The sequence below is a fragment of the Carassius carassius genome, chromosome 15 (genome assembly GCF_963082965.1).
Source record: "Carassius carassius chromosome 15, fCarCar2.1, whole genome shotgun sequence".
Lineage (NCBI taxonomy): Eukaryota > Metazoa > Chordata > Actinopteri > Cypriniformes > Cyprinidae > Carassius > Carassius carassius.
The window spans coordinates 12209925-12227026 of NC_081769.1; the positions used below are offsets into that span (position 1 = coordinate 12209925).

The following is a 17102-nucleotide window of genomic DNA, read 5'->3' on the forward strand; positions in this document are numbered from 1 at the left end:
TCCCAGAACTGCTTCCGTGTACAACTATTGGCGTAAGCTACATTAAAGTGATTATTACATTTAAAATTATGGATATTTTTCTTACAAAAATGCATCTATTCGCTACAGGAGGCCTTTATTCACCCCCCGGACCGCTTTGAGGCATGTATTATGATGAATCTGTGCGCTCTATTTGGTGGTTTGGAATAGCCAGGACAATTTTAAATATAACTCCGACTGGATTCGTCTGAAGAAGAAAGTCATATACACCTAGGATGCCTTGAGGGTGAGTAAAACACAAGCTTATTTTCATTCCCTTTAAGCTCATTTGTGGCTTAATGTTGATTACAATGTTAAATAAATACATAAATTATTTTGAATCACTTATTTCTTAAAAGAATATTGCAGTAATAATGAGGCACATACAATGGAAGTGTATTGGGCATTTTTGAGTATTTGACCACAGAAATTAAAAGCTTGTTATTTTAGAAGACTGGGTATTTTCACACACACACACACACACACACACAAAACAAACCTAAAACTAAAATCACCTCATTTTTTCATGATTTTCTTTACAAAAGTAAATGGGGACTGTTCACTCTGTAGCCCCAATTTTGAAAAGGTGGGACAAGTCAAAATAATTTCTAATTAATATACTGTAATATCACAAATGCTGTCGACTGAACTTAACTTGTACAGAACCAAGAATATTGCTTTAAGAAATGTTGTGGCTGGATCTTGTCAATATATTGCATCGAGGCCAGAGAATAAGTCTTGGCAGCTTTTTGATGAAGTTAAGTCTCTGAAATCCCAGGAAAATGCTTTTATGATATGGTCTCTTAATCTAAGACCCAAGGCAATGTAAAAGAAGCCTTGGGTCAATGGTTGTAAACTCTTGTCATCCGATCAAAGCAGAGAAAAAAACTCATGAGGAGTCATTTTTCTTCAAGAAACTGACCGATTAGCTTGTTAACCTTTGTAATTTTATCTATAAAATCGTCTGTGCCAAGAAAAAATTGCAAAAAGAAAGAAATGCATAGATCCCAGGAAACTGGCACATACAGTAACCTCCCAAGTCTGTGACAATTCTCTTTGTGAAACATGTGCATTCAAGATGCTTGTGTGATTCAGATTTAGTCATGGCGAGTAGAAACCTGTGGGAAAACCAAAGACTGGGGCCGATTTTCTTGCATAATATTCATATGTCCTTTCAATCCATGTTGTCATAGAAACAAGAACTTACTTGTTTGATGTAATTGAAAACCAGACATTAAGTGCAGCTCACATTAGCACACACACATACAGCATAAAGAGGTCACAAGCATACCACAGCATTTCCTTCACTTGATAAAAATACAGTAACACACAGTTCAATATAAATACAGGAATAAAGAACAGCTCCATCTAGATGATTTTTGTGCATTGTGTTTTATTTATCTGAAGTGGTGTTATCTGTGATTTTTCCAATGTTTACATTTCAACCATAAATTTGCCATCTTGTCTAAAAAGTTGAAAACCAACTCACAAAGAAAGGTTTGAAACCAGTTAATCACTATTAAGTAATGAAACAGTTTAAGTAATGAAAAACAAGCCAACATGAGAATTTTTGCTTGCAGCTCAAGCAGTACGGTGTTGTAAATTTAATTTAGAATTTAATTCTCACCCTCATGTTATTCCAAACCAATTTAACTTTTGTTCACCTAGGAAACACACAGAAAAGGAAACCTGAGAGATTTCTGTCCCTAAATTAAAAGTTCATGCAAGTTCATACAAAAATTTGTAAGCTTCAGAGAGTTCATAAAGACATCATAAAATTAGTCCATATCATTTGTGCAGCCTAATTGTCTTCTTAAGAATCACAATCCCTTAAATAGAATAAAATAGATTTAATTTATCCTTCTACTTACACATCGATCAATACACACAATAAGCCAAAGCTTACCACATTGGATAATATAGTATATATTATAGTATACAGTGTACACTATGTGCGCTGATCAATTTTTATATATGAATAAAACCCTGAGTTAAATCTGTTAATCATATAAAGCTATTGCGTCTCTTCAGTAGACTTGGACTAAACTGCTTATTCATTTGGACTTTTGAAGTGTTAAAGTTTGGTGGAGTGGACTTTTAATGGAGGGAAAGAAATCTCTCAGGTGGATGATTTTCATCTAACTCTTTAATAACAGCTTATGTTGAAGTATGAATAAACAGTAGCATATCCATTACTTTTTGTTTGCTTGTTGTTTGTTTTAGGAAAGGAGAACTAGGCTTAGTTTCCAAGGGGAAGTCAGATGTTCTGATGACTAAGACATACTCAGTTTGTGGAAAATTACATCATAATACCATTACACAGTTTGTCACTGTTTACATGAAATTGTGAAGCCAAGACTTCCCAAGCTAATTTTAGCCACAGATTTTGGTGTTGTTTTAATGTAATTTTAATATACATTATGAACCACTTATTTTTACAGAATTGACAAATCAGTAAATAAAATATTAATAGAAATGACATACAGTAATTTCACATTATAAAACTAAATTAGACAATAGAAAATGAAAAAGGAAATTCCACAAGTATCGAAGTAGAAGTATATATTACATGACAGTGGAGTGATCAGGAGTGTACCTGAGGTTATGATGAATTAGACAGAGAATTCTCAAGGTAATGATGTGATCGACCGACTGCTATAAGCTGATGGACAGGGGTTAGTTCAGTTGTTTGTGAGTGACTCACTATCTGGGGAGCATTTCCTCCAGGTCAGCGACCACATAGGCCACCACAGCCCAAACAGCAGAACACAGGTTCATCTCCTCTGGGTTTTGAACGCTCATTGTGTCACCGTCGCTGTGGTGGAACCAGAAGTACCTCTGGTCTGCAGTGTGCAGGCTGGCGCCTGAGAAAAAAGATACATAATGAACAGAACTGAAATGGTGTGATTCTGTGTTTCATATGTGTGAAAATTGTCCTTCTGCCTTAGAATATTAAGTAGTCTGGCTTACGTCTGTAATCTAAAATAGTTCACCCAAAAATGAAAATTCCATCGTCATTTACTCACCCACATGTTCCAAACACATTCTCTTCAATGCAGTTATTTAAATTATGAATACATCAAATGAAGCTATATGATAGGGTTGTATAAGAAACAAATGATGGAAGCTTGTTTCTGGAATAAAAAATAAAACAGGTAATTGTGACTTTTTTCTCAGAATCTATAGAATTTTGAGTTTACAACCACAGAATTAAAAAAGTAAATTAAATAAAAAAGTTAATTGTGACTATATCTCACAGTTGGGGGCTTGCATAACAAACAGACTTGCTTTTATGAAAATCTTAAATTACTAGCTACTATATGTTACTATATTTTTCGGTACATATGTGACGTTTTTAATCATCTGAACTGTGCTGCAATTTAAATTCTAAAGCAACTTATATAATGACAATAACATCAAACATCGGCAATTTCATTTAGATTTAAATAAATAAGTTTGGACTTGCCATTTAATATAAATTCCACAATAATTTATTTTTGTTTCATACTTTTATTTTTTTAATCCTGTTCTTTTCTGAATGTTTGTTGTGGAGTGAGGCTATACAGTATTTATAGTATATACTGTATATATATATATATATATATATATATATATTTTTTTTTTTTTTTTTTTTTTTTTTTACTGATTTTTACATTAATCTGATATATATATAAAACATGACTTAGAGACATGTACAGATGTGACTTGTTTGGTATTTATCTTTTTCTTCTCTTAAAAATGCAAATTTGAACCAGTGCAAAATATAATAAAGTGCAGCTTATTTTCAAATAATTATTTTGAATTAGATCTGAATGGTTTGTTCACTTTTTAGATGAATCTGGTTCACAGTTCACAAATCTAATGGTTGTAGCATCTGACTGGATGGGGAATATTATCAATTTCATTCAGCTTCTCACGCAAAAACTATCGTACGGCTCAAGAACACTGGGAATATAATGAGTGACATCAACCAATTTTTATGATTCATGGTGCTGAGTCGTATTTGAAACTTAAAAGCTTCTGGCCACTTTCATAGCAACAGCATGAAAAAAAAAGTCTTCAGAATTTTGCTTCTTGCATTTCACTGAAAAAGGAAGTCATATGTGTTTCGAATGACATGGTGTGAAAATTAACAGTCATTTTGGGGCCATTACAAAATGACTACAAGCTATTCTTTTTGTTTAGTTTTAAACTCTTTTCATATTCCTAGGCCTTGATCCAAGTGAAGCTGATGACAAGCTGAACGTTGCAGTGACTCATTAACACAGCATCACTCATGCAAAATCATTTTAAGATCAGTGTGACACAAACATGGACAAAAACGTTTTCTATATCCCACTGCAGGCCTCATTCTCTTTGTTTGGAGGAGCAATAGAATCCAGAATGCATGTGGTTGCAGTTAAAGCCTGTTTGCCTGCCATCTATTTCTGTACTGATCCCATATGTGAACAGGCACCAGCCGCAAGATTCTTTATTCCCCAGGAAATTTAGGGACAGAGATTTGTTTGACCTTAGAAGGGTACTTGGTGAAGCATTGCTTATTCTCTGGCCTAGAATCAATAGTGTGAGGTGTACGGTGCAGTGAACTGAAAAAACTGCACAGAGTTGAGGCTACGTTCCAACAAACCTCCAATGTAAAGCAACTATCAGAATGGTTTTTAAAACATCTATTTGGTTTTATATTTAAAGATTTATTATTTACACTAAACTTCAGATTGTGATGCTAATGTTTAAACGAGTTATTCACAATCTGCTATGATTACTATACTTTGCTTGTTGAGTGAAAGTCTATCATTAGACTCTTATCTTATAACAAAATAAATTATATTTCAAGTAAATGACGTTATTTTCTTTCCATCTATTTGGTTATATATTTAAACATTATTTATTTAAACTAAACTTCAGTTTACAATGGTACTATCTATCTATCTATCTATCTATCTATCTATCTATCTATCTATCTATCTATCTATCTATCTGGCCATACTAGTTTGGGATCAGATATTTTAAAATAAAATGATTTTTTTTTTCAAGAATGCATTAAATTGATCAAATTGACTCGTATATTGTTACAAAATAAATTATATTTCAAGTCAATGGCATTTTTTCTTTTCATCTGTTCATCAAATAATCCTGAAAAGAAATATTTTACAGTTTCTGCAAAAATATTAAGCAGCACAACTGTTTTCAACATATAGTTGGATAGTAATAAGAAATGTGTCTTGAGCACCAAATCTGCATGATTTCTGAAGCATCATTTGACACTGAAGACTGGATTAATGAAGCTGACATTTCAGCTTTATCATCGCAGGAATAAACAAAATGTCAGTGTTAAAACAACAACAACAAATTTTTATTACCCAATTATGTTCATTGTAATGATATTTTTGGTCACATAAATGCAGCTTTGCTGAGCTTAAGAAAGAAAGGGTAATTTAACAAACGTTCTGCTTTAGATTTTTTGATTATTGCTTCTGATTTTATTATTACTGACTGCACCGTTAACACTATACCAGATAAAAACCCATAATACTACATCACATTTGTGGTAAATTCTACAATACCCAACACCAAATAAACCGTATCAAGCTCCGCTTTTGAGTTGGTAAGCTGCCATGACTGTAACAGAAACCATCTCAGCTTACATTAAACTTGAGAGAAGCTGTTGAAAAGCGATGCCAAGATTTCAAGTTTGAATTTGCAGCTTTATCAAGGGGAAAAACTACAGAGCAACTTCAAATGCAGCACAGAATGGAAAACAGAAACCAGCTCAAGTTGCTCGGTGTTGCTGTGGCTGTTTAGACAGCTGTGCAGGTGATTAATTTGTTTTAACGTGTTGGCTTTAAACTTTCGGCATGCATTTCTACATGACTCCTGCTGCATTCATTTTTCCTGCAGTGATGTCAGTCAGTTCATCTGAAAACACTGTGCAGTGCAGCGAGGGAACAACCGGTCCTCTTGTGTGCCGCAGTTCATTGGTGGTTAAAGCAATCAGACTGGTGACTACTGACATTAATGAGATTTATCCATTCTAATGCTCAAGTAATTTAATATGATGATGGGAGAAGGCAGTATAGCTGCCATGCGTGACTTTTCACAAGAGCAAATGACTGCTTATACAGTGGGGTCGCAGAGTCTGAAATCACACCGTGAAGCAAGAACAAAAAAAGTTATGACATAAAATGAACACCAAATATTTATATTTCTAGGTCACTAAATCAAATGTAAGCAGATCTGTGACACAGATCAGGCAAGGTACAAAAGGTCAGATATTCTTGCCAGAAAAAGATGCTCTTTGGAACATACTGGATGATGTGAATTGTTAAATCATGTTCATTTTTTTACTGTTCAACTTTTTACTTTTTTTATGCTAAAGACAAATCAAAAAGAAAATAATGAAATTTAATCAAATTAAATTTGAAAAAAGGACTTCAGGACTTACACCAGAAAACTGCAGAGAAGACACTCTGATGCTACAAACGGGAAATATTGAAGATACTGGTCACGGTTATCTTAATAGCAATAGAAATTATCAATAGTCATAAAAAGCAAACTCTGCCAGTTTTCTGAGTGTGAAAATATTAAATGATACACTGCATTGCACCTGTCCGGATCTGCTTCTGGGGGCTAACCATGTGAGCACTCTTCACTTCTGCCAAGTTTCCCAAGCTTTTCAGAGCCAATTTCACAGACCATTGGCTGAACTCAAACAATTAATGCAGTTCTTTTAGTCATTAATCTGCTGAAGTCCATTGCGGTTTGAATGAGGAAAGCACAAAAAAAAAAACAGTATCAATTAAACACATTACATGTGTATGTTAAAATTGACAATGATAAAGCAAAAATAAAAAGTATAAAATAGGTACAAAGGTTACATCTTGTGTTCACAGAAGAAAGAAGGTTTGGAATGACATGACAGTGAATAGTAATTTTCAAATTTGGGTGAAATGTCCTTTTAATACAGATTGTGCCGTTTTAGTTTGTTAATTGCAATCAGTCACAAGACATGATCCAGAAATGAATTCTGCTAGGTAAAACTGACCTGGAACCCCAGCCTTCATCCACATGTTAATGTCTGTCCCCTCTCCATGTTCTTCAAGCGATGTGACATTGATGGGAGCCAACAGTTTCATCAACTCCTTCATGATTGCCCGAGCTTTGTCACTGCCAGTGAACTGCAGTCCCAGTGGACTGAAGGTGCCCAGGTCAGACTCCATTACCAGGTCAAAGTTCGAGATGTTTGCCTTAGGAGAAGAGAAGTCACCACAAAAATCAGAGTAAAAATATGCTAAAAAATGCTATTATATTATATTATATTATATTATATTATATTATATTGTATTATATTTACGGCAATCAGTTTAACATGTTAACTCAATAAATTAGTTCTAAAAATAATGTGATTAAATGGGTCATAAGATGTTGTAATGAAAGGTGTTTATACATTTTAAGGTTAAAAAAACACATTATTTTCCACATACTGTACATTATTGTAGCTCCTTTTTGCCCCACCTTTCTGAAACGTGTCGTTTTTTACAAAGCTTATCGGTCTGAAAAGCGTGGTTTGCTCTGGTTGGCCAGTGCATCTATCCAGTGCATTGTGATTGGACGAACGCCTCAAGCGTGTGACGGAAATGTTATGCCCTTTACCATATGTGTCAATGGTGAGGAGTTGGGGAGGTGGAGGGGAAAGACTAGAGAGAATGAAGGTAAGGCTGCTATGATTATTTATAGTGGGTCTCTCTTGTGTTGGTTGGAAAGATGATGTGATTACTCATGGTGAACTGGCCGGGTTGATTATCTGCGTGTGGTTCTCTCTCGAGGTGGTTGGATGGATAGTGCGGTTATTGATAGGGAATTGGCCACGTTGATTCTCTGCGTGTGCACCTCATGAAATGTGTTAATAAAACATCACGTTGTAGGCTACTCTCACAGGAAATAGTCCTCATGCTCCGTAAAATCTGTTGCACACATATTTGGTTGAACTGTTCCGGAACAGTGTTGTAAATACAACTTATCCACTGATTTGTAGTTGTGTCCTCATTTAGAAGGAAAAACAAAGTAGTTTAGCTTTCACAACGAAACACACAGCTTCGCCACAACATGGCAGAAAAAATGAGAAAAAAATGTATGCCTTCTTTCTTTGCGAAAACATTTTGGTGGCATTATGCATATCTTCCCACATCTTGACGTAGATATGTGGGGGCGTGTAAGAACAAGCCATTTTGGGTAGGTGTAGTTGACTCTTAACTTTTATAAAGAATATCTCTTTGGATTTGAGACTTTAGTCTTTGCAACTTTACAGATCTTCTTTATGTACCAAGAGCTTATAACACTCCAAAGAGAAAGGAAAAATTGAAATTGCATCATATGACCCCTACCCCTTTAAAGCCACAGCAGAATTGTTGCACATCTCCAAACAACACAGCATTTTTAGCTTCGGAATGAATCTGCGTTTTGAACAAATTGTGTGAATCAATGTTTCAAAGGCCTATTCATAAACAGTAGGGGTGGGAATCACCAGAGGCCTCACGATACAATATTATCACAATACTTGTGTCACGATACAATATTATTGCAATTTTAAATATATTGCAATAGAAAAAGTTGTTCAGACCTTTCAGCAATTGGGGCATTTGAAACTTGGCTGAACCTACATCAAAACATGTAATTAATTGGATTAAATACTGTAATTGACTGACAGCCCTAATTATATTATATTATATTATATTATATTATATTATATTATATTATATTATATTATATTATATTATATTATATTATATTATATTATATTATATTATATTATATTATATTATATTATATTATATTATATTATTATATTATAAAGCAATCAATTATTTGTTTATTTTTAATCGGGATTCTTGTAGCTTGTATCTTTTCTTTATGTATTTTTTAATGATGGTTGGTTTCATTCTCAACTGTGAATTGCTAGCCCGAGTCATACGAAGTTCTACCAACTATCTACATGATTGGATGCAATACAATAAAAAATTGTTTTTTTTAACCCCTGTCCAACAGCATTTGAATCCTGCTTGGCCTGAAACCAGCACTCTCTGATCAGAATCCAACCTCATAAAGTAAAAACGAAATCCCAAAGCAATGTGCAGATACAATGGAGATTCAAGTCCAACTGCTGGCTAAATTATTCCATACCATAAAGTATCACTTTACAGCACACAGACCTGACAAATACGGTTTATTGCACTGTTGGTCCAAAACCAGAAAGGTCCAAGTAAAACATTATTGACAGAAATAATAGCTAGACGGATGGGTGCCACAGCACTAGGGTTTGTGTGGGAAATTTCAGCCAATTTGCTCTTGCTAAAATTAGGATCAAGTCTGAGAGTATTTTCACCATTAAAAGAGAAACCACAAAAACCTGGTAAAACCTTTTTGTCAGATGCCGTAACCCAAGACAATAAAATAATCCATTTAAAATAATTCTAAACAGAACTAATAGTGAGGGCGCTGTGTGCTTTCAGGATAAAAGAGAAAGTCCATCCAATTCTTTGATGAAAGATTTCAAAAATTCTCTCAAGGACAAAAGAGCACTTGTATAATGAACAGAGAAAAACGTGCTTATTTACAAAGTCTACATTAACCTTCTGAAACATTCTGTGCTTAACTGATATAACAACATTTGCAAACAGTTTTCAAAATACATAAAACATGCCATATATTGTTAGTACAGACAACTGTGGCTGATCTGTGGCACATTCTAGAGCAAGGGTGTCAAACTCCTAGAAGGTCTCAAGCTGTGTTGGACTAATAACTAATAACTAATATTAGGGTAAACATATGAAATACATGAACTGCATTCACTGCATTCACATATGCAGTACAAGGCGAGTGTCCATGATAAATTATAGAAAAACATCTTTCAAAAAAATCTTCTTTGTATTCATGTTGGTTTCATGTGGTTTTGAAAGTTTTGCAAAAAAAAAGTTTCAATATAATGACTATAAAATATCATGAGGTGTAAATAAATCAGTTATATAAATCCTTTAATTTCATTTAAAATTTCAGCTACACTTTATTTTAAGGTCCAAATCTTGCTATTATAACAAGCAATTAACTATGATTTTTGCCCTAATAAACTGCTAATTTGCTACTTATTAATAGTAAGTTTAGGGTTTAGGGATTAGAGATGTAGAATATGATCATGAAGAATATGTGCTTTATAAGTACTTACAAACAGCCAATATGTTAATAATAGGCATGCTAGTGAGCAACTAGTGAGAATTGGGCCTTATACTAGTGTTACCTTTAATTCACACATCATTAGATTTTTCAGTTGCACCACATGGTATTTTACCGCCTAAAATAACCAACTTTTCATAGAAAAGGTCAAATTATTTTATTCTTATTGACCTTGACACATTGTCATAAAGACCCACAGGGGTCCTCTCTATGATATTTTTTCCCTGCATGTTTTTGCGTGTTGGCTTAAAGTTTTTATAATAATAATAAGAGATTATGCCAAACTACTTAATAAGGTTTTCTTTTCAAGATATTAATTCCTTTAATGAGGCTTTTTTTCTACAGTATGATTTCAGAACAGTTGTGTCACCCTGACATTTTGACTTAAATGTCAGAAATATATATACTATATCAAGGTGAATTTAATTTCAAAATGAAACACATGCTATTCATAGAAGAGGTGTATTCGGGTCAATGCATGTCAGCGTTTTTAATGCTTTTATGAACAAATTAATCAGATGAGAAAAAAATCACTGACAGACACTAATTTAGCAACACTGGCAAATTGAACACTAAAGAAATAAATACATAAATAAAAAATTACTGCTCAACTAACTAACTGACTAACTAACATTAATAAACGTATGCATACAAAATAAAATTAATGGTAAAACATATTTAAATCCAATTAATATTAATGCAATTTCACAATTACTTTATTAACAATTATTTAGTGGAAGCATGGATTAAATTAAATAAATTACGTATTATTTATCTTCACATGTAATTAAATTAACGGAGTTAAAGCTGTAAGTTGTGAGCTACTTGCAACACAACAAATTAAAGATTGTACCTGTCCCACTGTATGTGAAAATAGAACATTACAAATATTCATTCCAATAGAATAAATGAACTTAATTAACATAAATAGATCTTTACATATTCGACACCCTTGTTCCAAATCATCCAACAGAACATAACAGTGTTAGTATGATAGGGAAGTGTACTTTGTGCTGTTGGAAGTACTGAGCAGCTCCCACCCCGCCTGGCTCCTCCGCGGACCACAGCACCGTCCTCAGTGTTCTTTTGGGACGCAGCCCTGGGGACCAAAGCAATCGACAGTATGAGCTAACCACATAATATTTCAAAATACATTTTCATAACATTTCAGCCACTGTAATATTGCTTCACTGCCTAAGATCAAGGTTAGCCGCTTTCATCATTCTGATCTTTAGCAAAAAAAAAAAGGACAAGAGAAGATTAAATTTATTTTTAAAATAAAAGTGCATATGTAAGGTCAGGTTGACACATCAGAGACGGCATGCTGGGGTATCTGGGAAGGCAATGCTAGATGATCCTGGCCGTCAAGACAGTTGCATACTGGGCACTTGATAACTTGTCTGTACTTCCTGCAGAGTGGAATCTGTGAGAGATATTTTGGCCTTAATTGTGTTGGGCTTTCTTGATGATCCAGATGGGAGAGCTGTCCGTGTGTGCATCCATCTCCTCAACTGCAAGGTATACATTAGAAAACTGTCACTGTGTCCAGGTCAAATAGCACAGAAGAGGATGCGGCCGAGGGAACGTAATATACCAGAACATGAGGCTAATATGAGTAGATTTATGGGTTCTGAGCAAATAGCTCACACTGTTGCAATAATAAAAAAAATCTTGCATAGTAGAAGCGGAGCCAAGGACTCGATGAACTGAACGTTGTTGTTGAGCATTTAAAATGTTGTAGAGAATGCTTACTCTACCAGCAGTGAAATTAATCATGTTGTCTGTGGTTATTGTGCACCATTATAGCTTTATTTCGCCAGTGTTTGTGGACGCCCATTGCCAAGAGAAAGATGTTAAATACAAATGAGCACAAACCTCAGTATTGCCTGTGCAATAAAGCAACAATAGAGAGGAGAGGGGCCAAGAGACTCACACCGCATTGCATATTGACACTCAGCAGGAATTTTAATAATCTCCATTAATAACAGAATACTCTCAAATCAGTGCACTGCTTCTACAGTTACTGCACTTGCCCCCAAAAATAATATGCATACAATCTGAACTAAAACATTTTCAAAAAACACTTATCTTGTACAATTATTTAAAAATAGTAATACAAAATACTAAAAGTAATATAATGAGTTATAAACACATGCATTTTCATTAAATTCTTCATGGCTAATTTTAGAAAAGTAATTTACAGTGGCAATTAATTCACAGCACATGACATATATTTTTTGATATTTATAAGTATGATCTACCATTTAGAATTTTTTAAAATTATATATAAAAAATAATTAAGCATTTAAAAAAATAAATCATAAAAATAATTCTAAAAATGCTTATAGGGAAAATCTGTGTCAACACAGCCAGAGGGTGTGGTGAAAGACTGTCACCATTGGCACATAATGCAACAAGGATAGCTAAAGTCAACAGATTTTACTAATAAACTATCTAATCTCTGTATAAAAATAACATAATGATGCTACCATTTTTTTCTTTATAATTCAACTTTTTTTATTATTGTTCAACAGTCAAAATTTCGTACATCACAACAGTATTCAATATTCACATTTCCAATCAATTACATATTCAGCCACTAGTCACCATTAATGTAACAAAACAAAAGCACATGGAAATTTAACAGTTGTTAAGGAGTCCTGCTCATCAATCACACCATTTTAAATCTATCTATATACAAATTTGTAATAAATAAATTTTCCCCTAGCTTCCCTTATGTTATTACCCACATTAGATAAGATAACCAGGCAGTTACTGATGCTGCCATTTATATATATTCGTTTTTCTCCCACTGTAATTTGGCTCAACTCTCAAGTGAAATTTACAAATTAGTGGATAACTCAGCAAATATTCATCCATGACATTTAATATTTTGGCTTTAATCACTAATTGTTTAAATTTTTTAAACTATAATTTTTTTCAGAAACAATAAAATAAAATGTACTTAATATAGCCAGGAAAGCTTCTGAGATTGGGTTGAATGACCCTATAACTTCTCTCATGTGTACATCGGGTTTCCATCCAAACCTGCAAATTTAACTTATGCGCAAAACTGAAATATCGCACAAAACATTTGTGAATATGATAGCAAAGGTCCACTAAAAGAGGTAGAGCTTTTTCACATTTGGCTCCCAAACTCTGGAATAGCCTTCCTGATAATGTTCGGCGGTTCAGACACACTCTCTCTGTTTAAATCTAGATTAAAAGCATTCGAAAAATGCATCTCTTAAATTGTGACTGCAGTTTTATCTGCTCAAATGCACATTCTTATTCTTTAGCTTGGGTTAAACTAATTAATTTTACTTTGTTGGAACAGCAGCTATGCTAATGATGTCTCTATTTTTTGCTCTGTTTTGCCACAGGATTTACATCCCGTGGTAACTAGGATTTAAACAAGCTCCAGTCTGGATCCAGAACACTTGAGAAGAGATGACGCTGACCCCCTCAGAGGACCGCAGATGATGCTAACCCTGAATCAACAAACAGAACTAACAAATATTGCTACAAGTATGAGTGCATCATATAATAATTGCTGTTAATAATGTTCATCGTCTGGTTGACTACGTCTTGTATAAATTTTTCTGAAAAACCCTGTCATATGCGCACAAACTGACAGTCACCACTTATAAGCCACTAATAAATATTGTAGAAAAAACACAATTTTCTGTGAAGTTGCTTTGTAATGATTTGTATCGTAAAAAGCACTATACAAATAAACTTGAATTGAACTTGAATTGAACTGAACAAGCACAGTGACCATCCAACGAATCAAAGAGAACAAAATCGCCACTTCCTGATAAACTGGCACTATACATCACTAAAAGAAGTAGGAAAAGCTACTGAATACATTAATTTTCCTATATAATAAATTACTTGCACCTCAGAACGAGCAGACGAAACACAACAAATGCGGTCATTGCTTTCGGAGGTGGATGCTGCTGCAAGGAACGCAGTCATTTAACAGTTCTGGAAGGCAATTATACAGAAATACTTTGATAACAGACTTTTTTCTCTGGCATGTCTATAGGACCATGTAACAACATTTCAGATGCTGTGGAAAGAGATCGTTTCACTGGTAAGTCAGGATTTACCATCCCATGTCGCAAAGTCACATTGCTTTTTTGATGCGCTTGTAGGAATTTATTTGCAAAATGCATTTCCAACTCCCATAACCCTTTTTCGCACAAGTCATAAACCACCTCAAGTGAGCATAAAAACCTTTTAGTGAATTAAGGCATTTTAATTCAAAATTCGGCATTTCAATCACTCTGATTCTGATGCGATACTTCAAAATGCGCATAAAAGCAGAGTAATAGAAACCCAGCTACTGGCAGCTGTATATAATTAAATATTTAGTCATGTGACAGAGAGAGGGGTTCTTCACAGGTCTCACCTAAGTCTCTGATCAAAGAAAGTGCTTCCCAGGAAATGGCGACCCCACCTCCATCATCCATAGCGCCCTGGCCCACGTCCCAGCTGTCCAGGTGACCACTGAGCAGCACCACCTAAAACAGAATCAGAGCAAAATCATACAAATAAATAGTAAAAGAAATTTCTCAGCATTGTTTCCTTTTTTATAGTTACACAATTATTTCTTGTATTCTTGTATAAAAAGGGTTTACATAACAGACTGTTAAGGGGGAAAAGGCATCCTGGCAAACTTTTCCAGATGTTGACTGTCAGTCTAAATGGATCTTGTCAAACCCAGGACACAGTAAAAGCCTTTAAACTGATGCTCTAGATTAGATTTAAACTCTAAACATCCTCCTCTTATAGTTCTAACACTGGCTAAATATATCCCTCTACTCCGCCGAGAGCATCTTCTACCACTTTACATTCACTTTTGGAAGAGCTACAAAACTTTAGGAATATAGCTTACAAATAATTCTCTCCAATTTTGTTTTATACTGTCAATCTGCCATTCATACAATAGCCTCCATGGGCTGGTCATATTGTATGGCAATAAACATCATGAACGCTTATAAATCTCCTGAACATTTGGGGAATAAAGCTCAAACGAAGTCTGTTTTTGAGACTCTACTCAGTTAAGTGAGGATTTTCCAGTTGATTTGTCAGCTATCTGCCTACAGCATCCTGTTGGCAAATAAACAAATGCTGTCTGGACATCCGCCAATCAGCTACAAGCTCACTCCCTCCAAATGTATTTTTGAATACTGTGACAGATTTTGTCTATTTACCGTGTCGTGTTGTTGTCAGTCTCATGACAGGTTAACACTCCCAACAGCATCATGAGAAAAGGCTAAAGGTAATCTATGCCAACCATCTGTGAGTTACAATGGGTGAACTCTAAAGCAACAGCCAACGTGCCAACAGCAGAAGTACAAAAACATTCTGTAGTGACCGTTCTTTTGTGTTGAACAAAATCCTCTGTGCTTTCATGATCAGACACCAGAAACACAGATGGAATGTCTAGGTGGAAACAGTTCAGACTGTTCTTCAGACTGGTGCCATATCAAACCCGAATTGTGTTGTTTTTTTCATTTTTAAGATTATATATTTTTTTTTACAATATATACAAATAAACCTGCTAATGGCAGCTTTCAAGCTTTAAAAAGGACAAAGAGCCACTTTAAATTAGACAATATGACTGTTGCGCAGTTTGTCAAGTCTACTAAATTCATAAAGTGAGCATAAGAGATACATTCAATTTCCGCTTCATTAAGTCAACTTTATGTCAGAAGACCAACAAATGAATTGAGATCTCACTTAGTGAGACCAATCGACTTCGAGTGTAAACTAAAGCCGCGTTCAGACTGCACGATTTTAGCCCAGTTTTTGGCTCGCCGACATGTTTTGAGAAATCGCCGACAAATGCCCGAAATCACAGGCAAATCAGAGCTCGTTCACGCGAGTGACAATCACGCAGTGTGAATGAGCAAAGACGCGATCTGAGAGAATCGCCAATGAGTCGCCAATGCCCGTGAGATATTTGGCATGCTAAATATCTGGACCTGTCGGCGATTCAAAATCATGCTGTCTGAAAAGTGTTCTGACTGAAAACTACATCGGCGATGACCGACAGCCAATGAGAGAGCAAGATACAGAGCAGCGGGGAGTTTGGGGAGGAGTTATAGACCACAATATCAGCAAGTATGGCTTCATTTCAGAAAAAGGCTTTCTTCTCTGTCTATTTGGACCCATGAAATGGAAGATAAATTAGTATAAATTTAGCAGGAGCACCCATGTCTGTTTGACGTTTCATCTGATTCTTCCTATTGTAAAGTCATGCAGTGTGAAACCTTCTGTCGCCGATCCATCGTGCAGTGTGAACACAGCAGTGACTGAATGCTGGCCAAGATAGTCATGCAGTGTGAAAAGAACAGTGACCCGACTACTTTGAAAATTGTGCAGTCTGAACTCGGCTTAAATGAGCCAATGCATATTGGCATGCGATTATTGCATCCAGCTGCCGCTGATCACAGCGTGAGTATAAGAAGGCAGCATGTGCAGCACATATTTAGCTTTTCGCTTCAGAGCTGAGTGACCACATCATTCTGCTCCTGACTACACTACTGAGAGAAGAAGACTGAATGAGTTCATCACGCTCTTTGAGAGCTCTTCGTGTCGGTGGTACGGCGCATCAGTGGTCGTGGTTTCCCGTGTCGAATGAGTTGCACACATCAGGCTGCATGTTTGTGTTGCAGGCGGCCATCTCCCCTGTGCACTTCGGCATGCTAAAAAAGCTTTTTCGTATCACCCGGGCATTTTTGGATGCAGTTGTTACCTCATGCTTGGTGATGGTCTCATCTGCCTCAAGTGCCTGGGCATTTAGCATTCTAATTGCGATGCAGTTGTGTCCTCATACCGCCTCCACTCGT

The 17102-nt window shown here is 35.2% G+C and overlaps 1 protein-coding gene across 2 annotated transcripts in view; it reads right to left on the bottom strand.

Annotated features, from left to right (window-relative positions):
- Positions 1-1552: 1552 nt before the first annotated feature.
- LOC132158104 (carboxypeptidase Q-like) overlaps positions 1553-17102 on the bottom strand; it is a 57610-nt gene continuing 42060 nt past the window's right edge. For both annotated transcript variants that reach the window (XM_059567375.1, XM_059567376.1), the window contains exons 5-8: positions 14657-14768; positions 11250-11341; positions 7061-7262; positions 1553-2882 (exon numbers count right to left, since the gene is read on the bottom strand). In XM_059567375.1, coding sequence (XP_059423358.1) covers positions 2722-2882; positions 7061-7262; positions 11250-11341; positions 14657-14768 — 567 coding nt within the window. In that variant the 3' untranslated portion in view covers positions 1553-2721. The remainder of the gene's footprint in view (positions 2883-7060; positions 7263-11249; positions 11342-14656; positions 14769-17102) is intronic.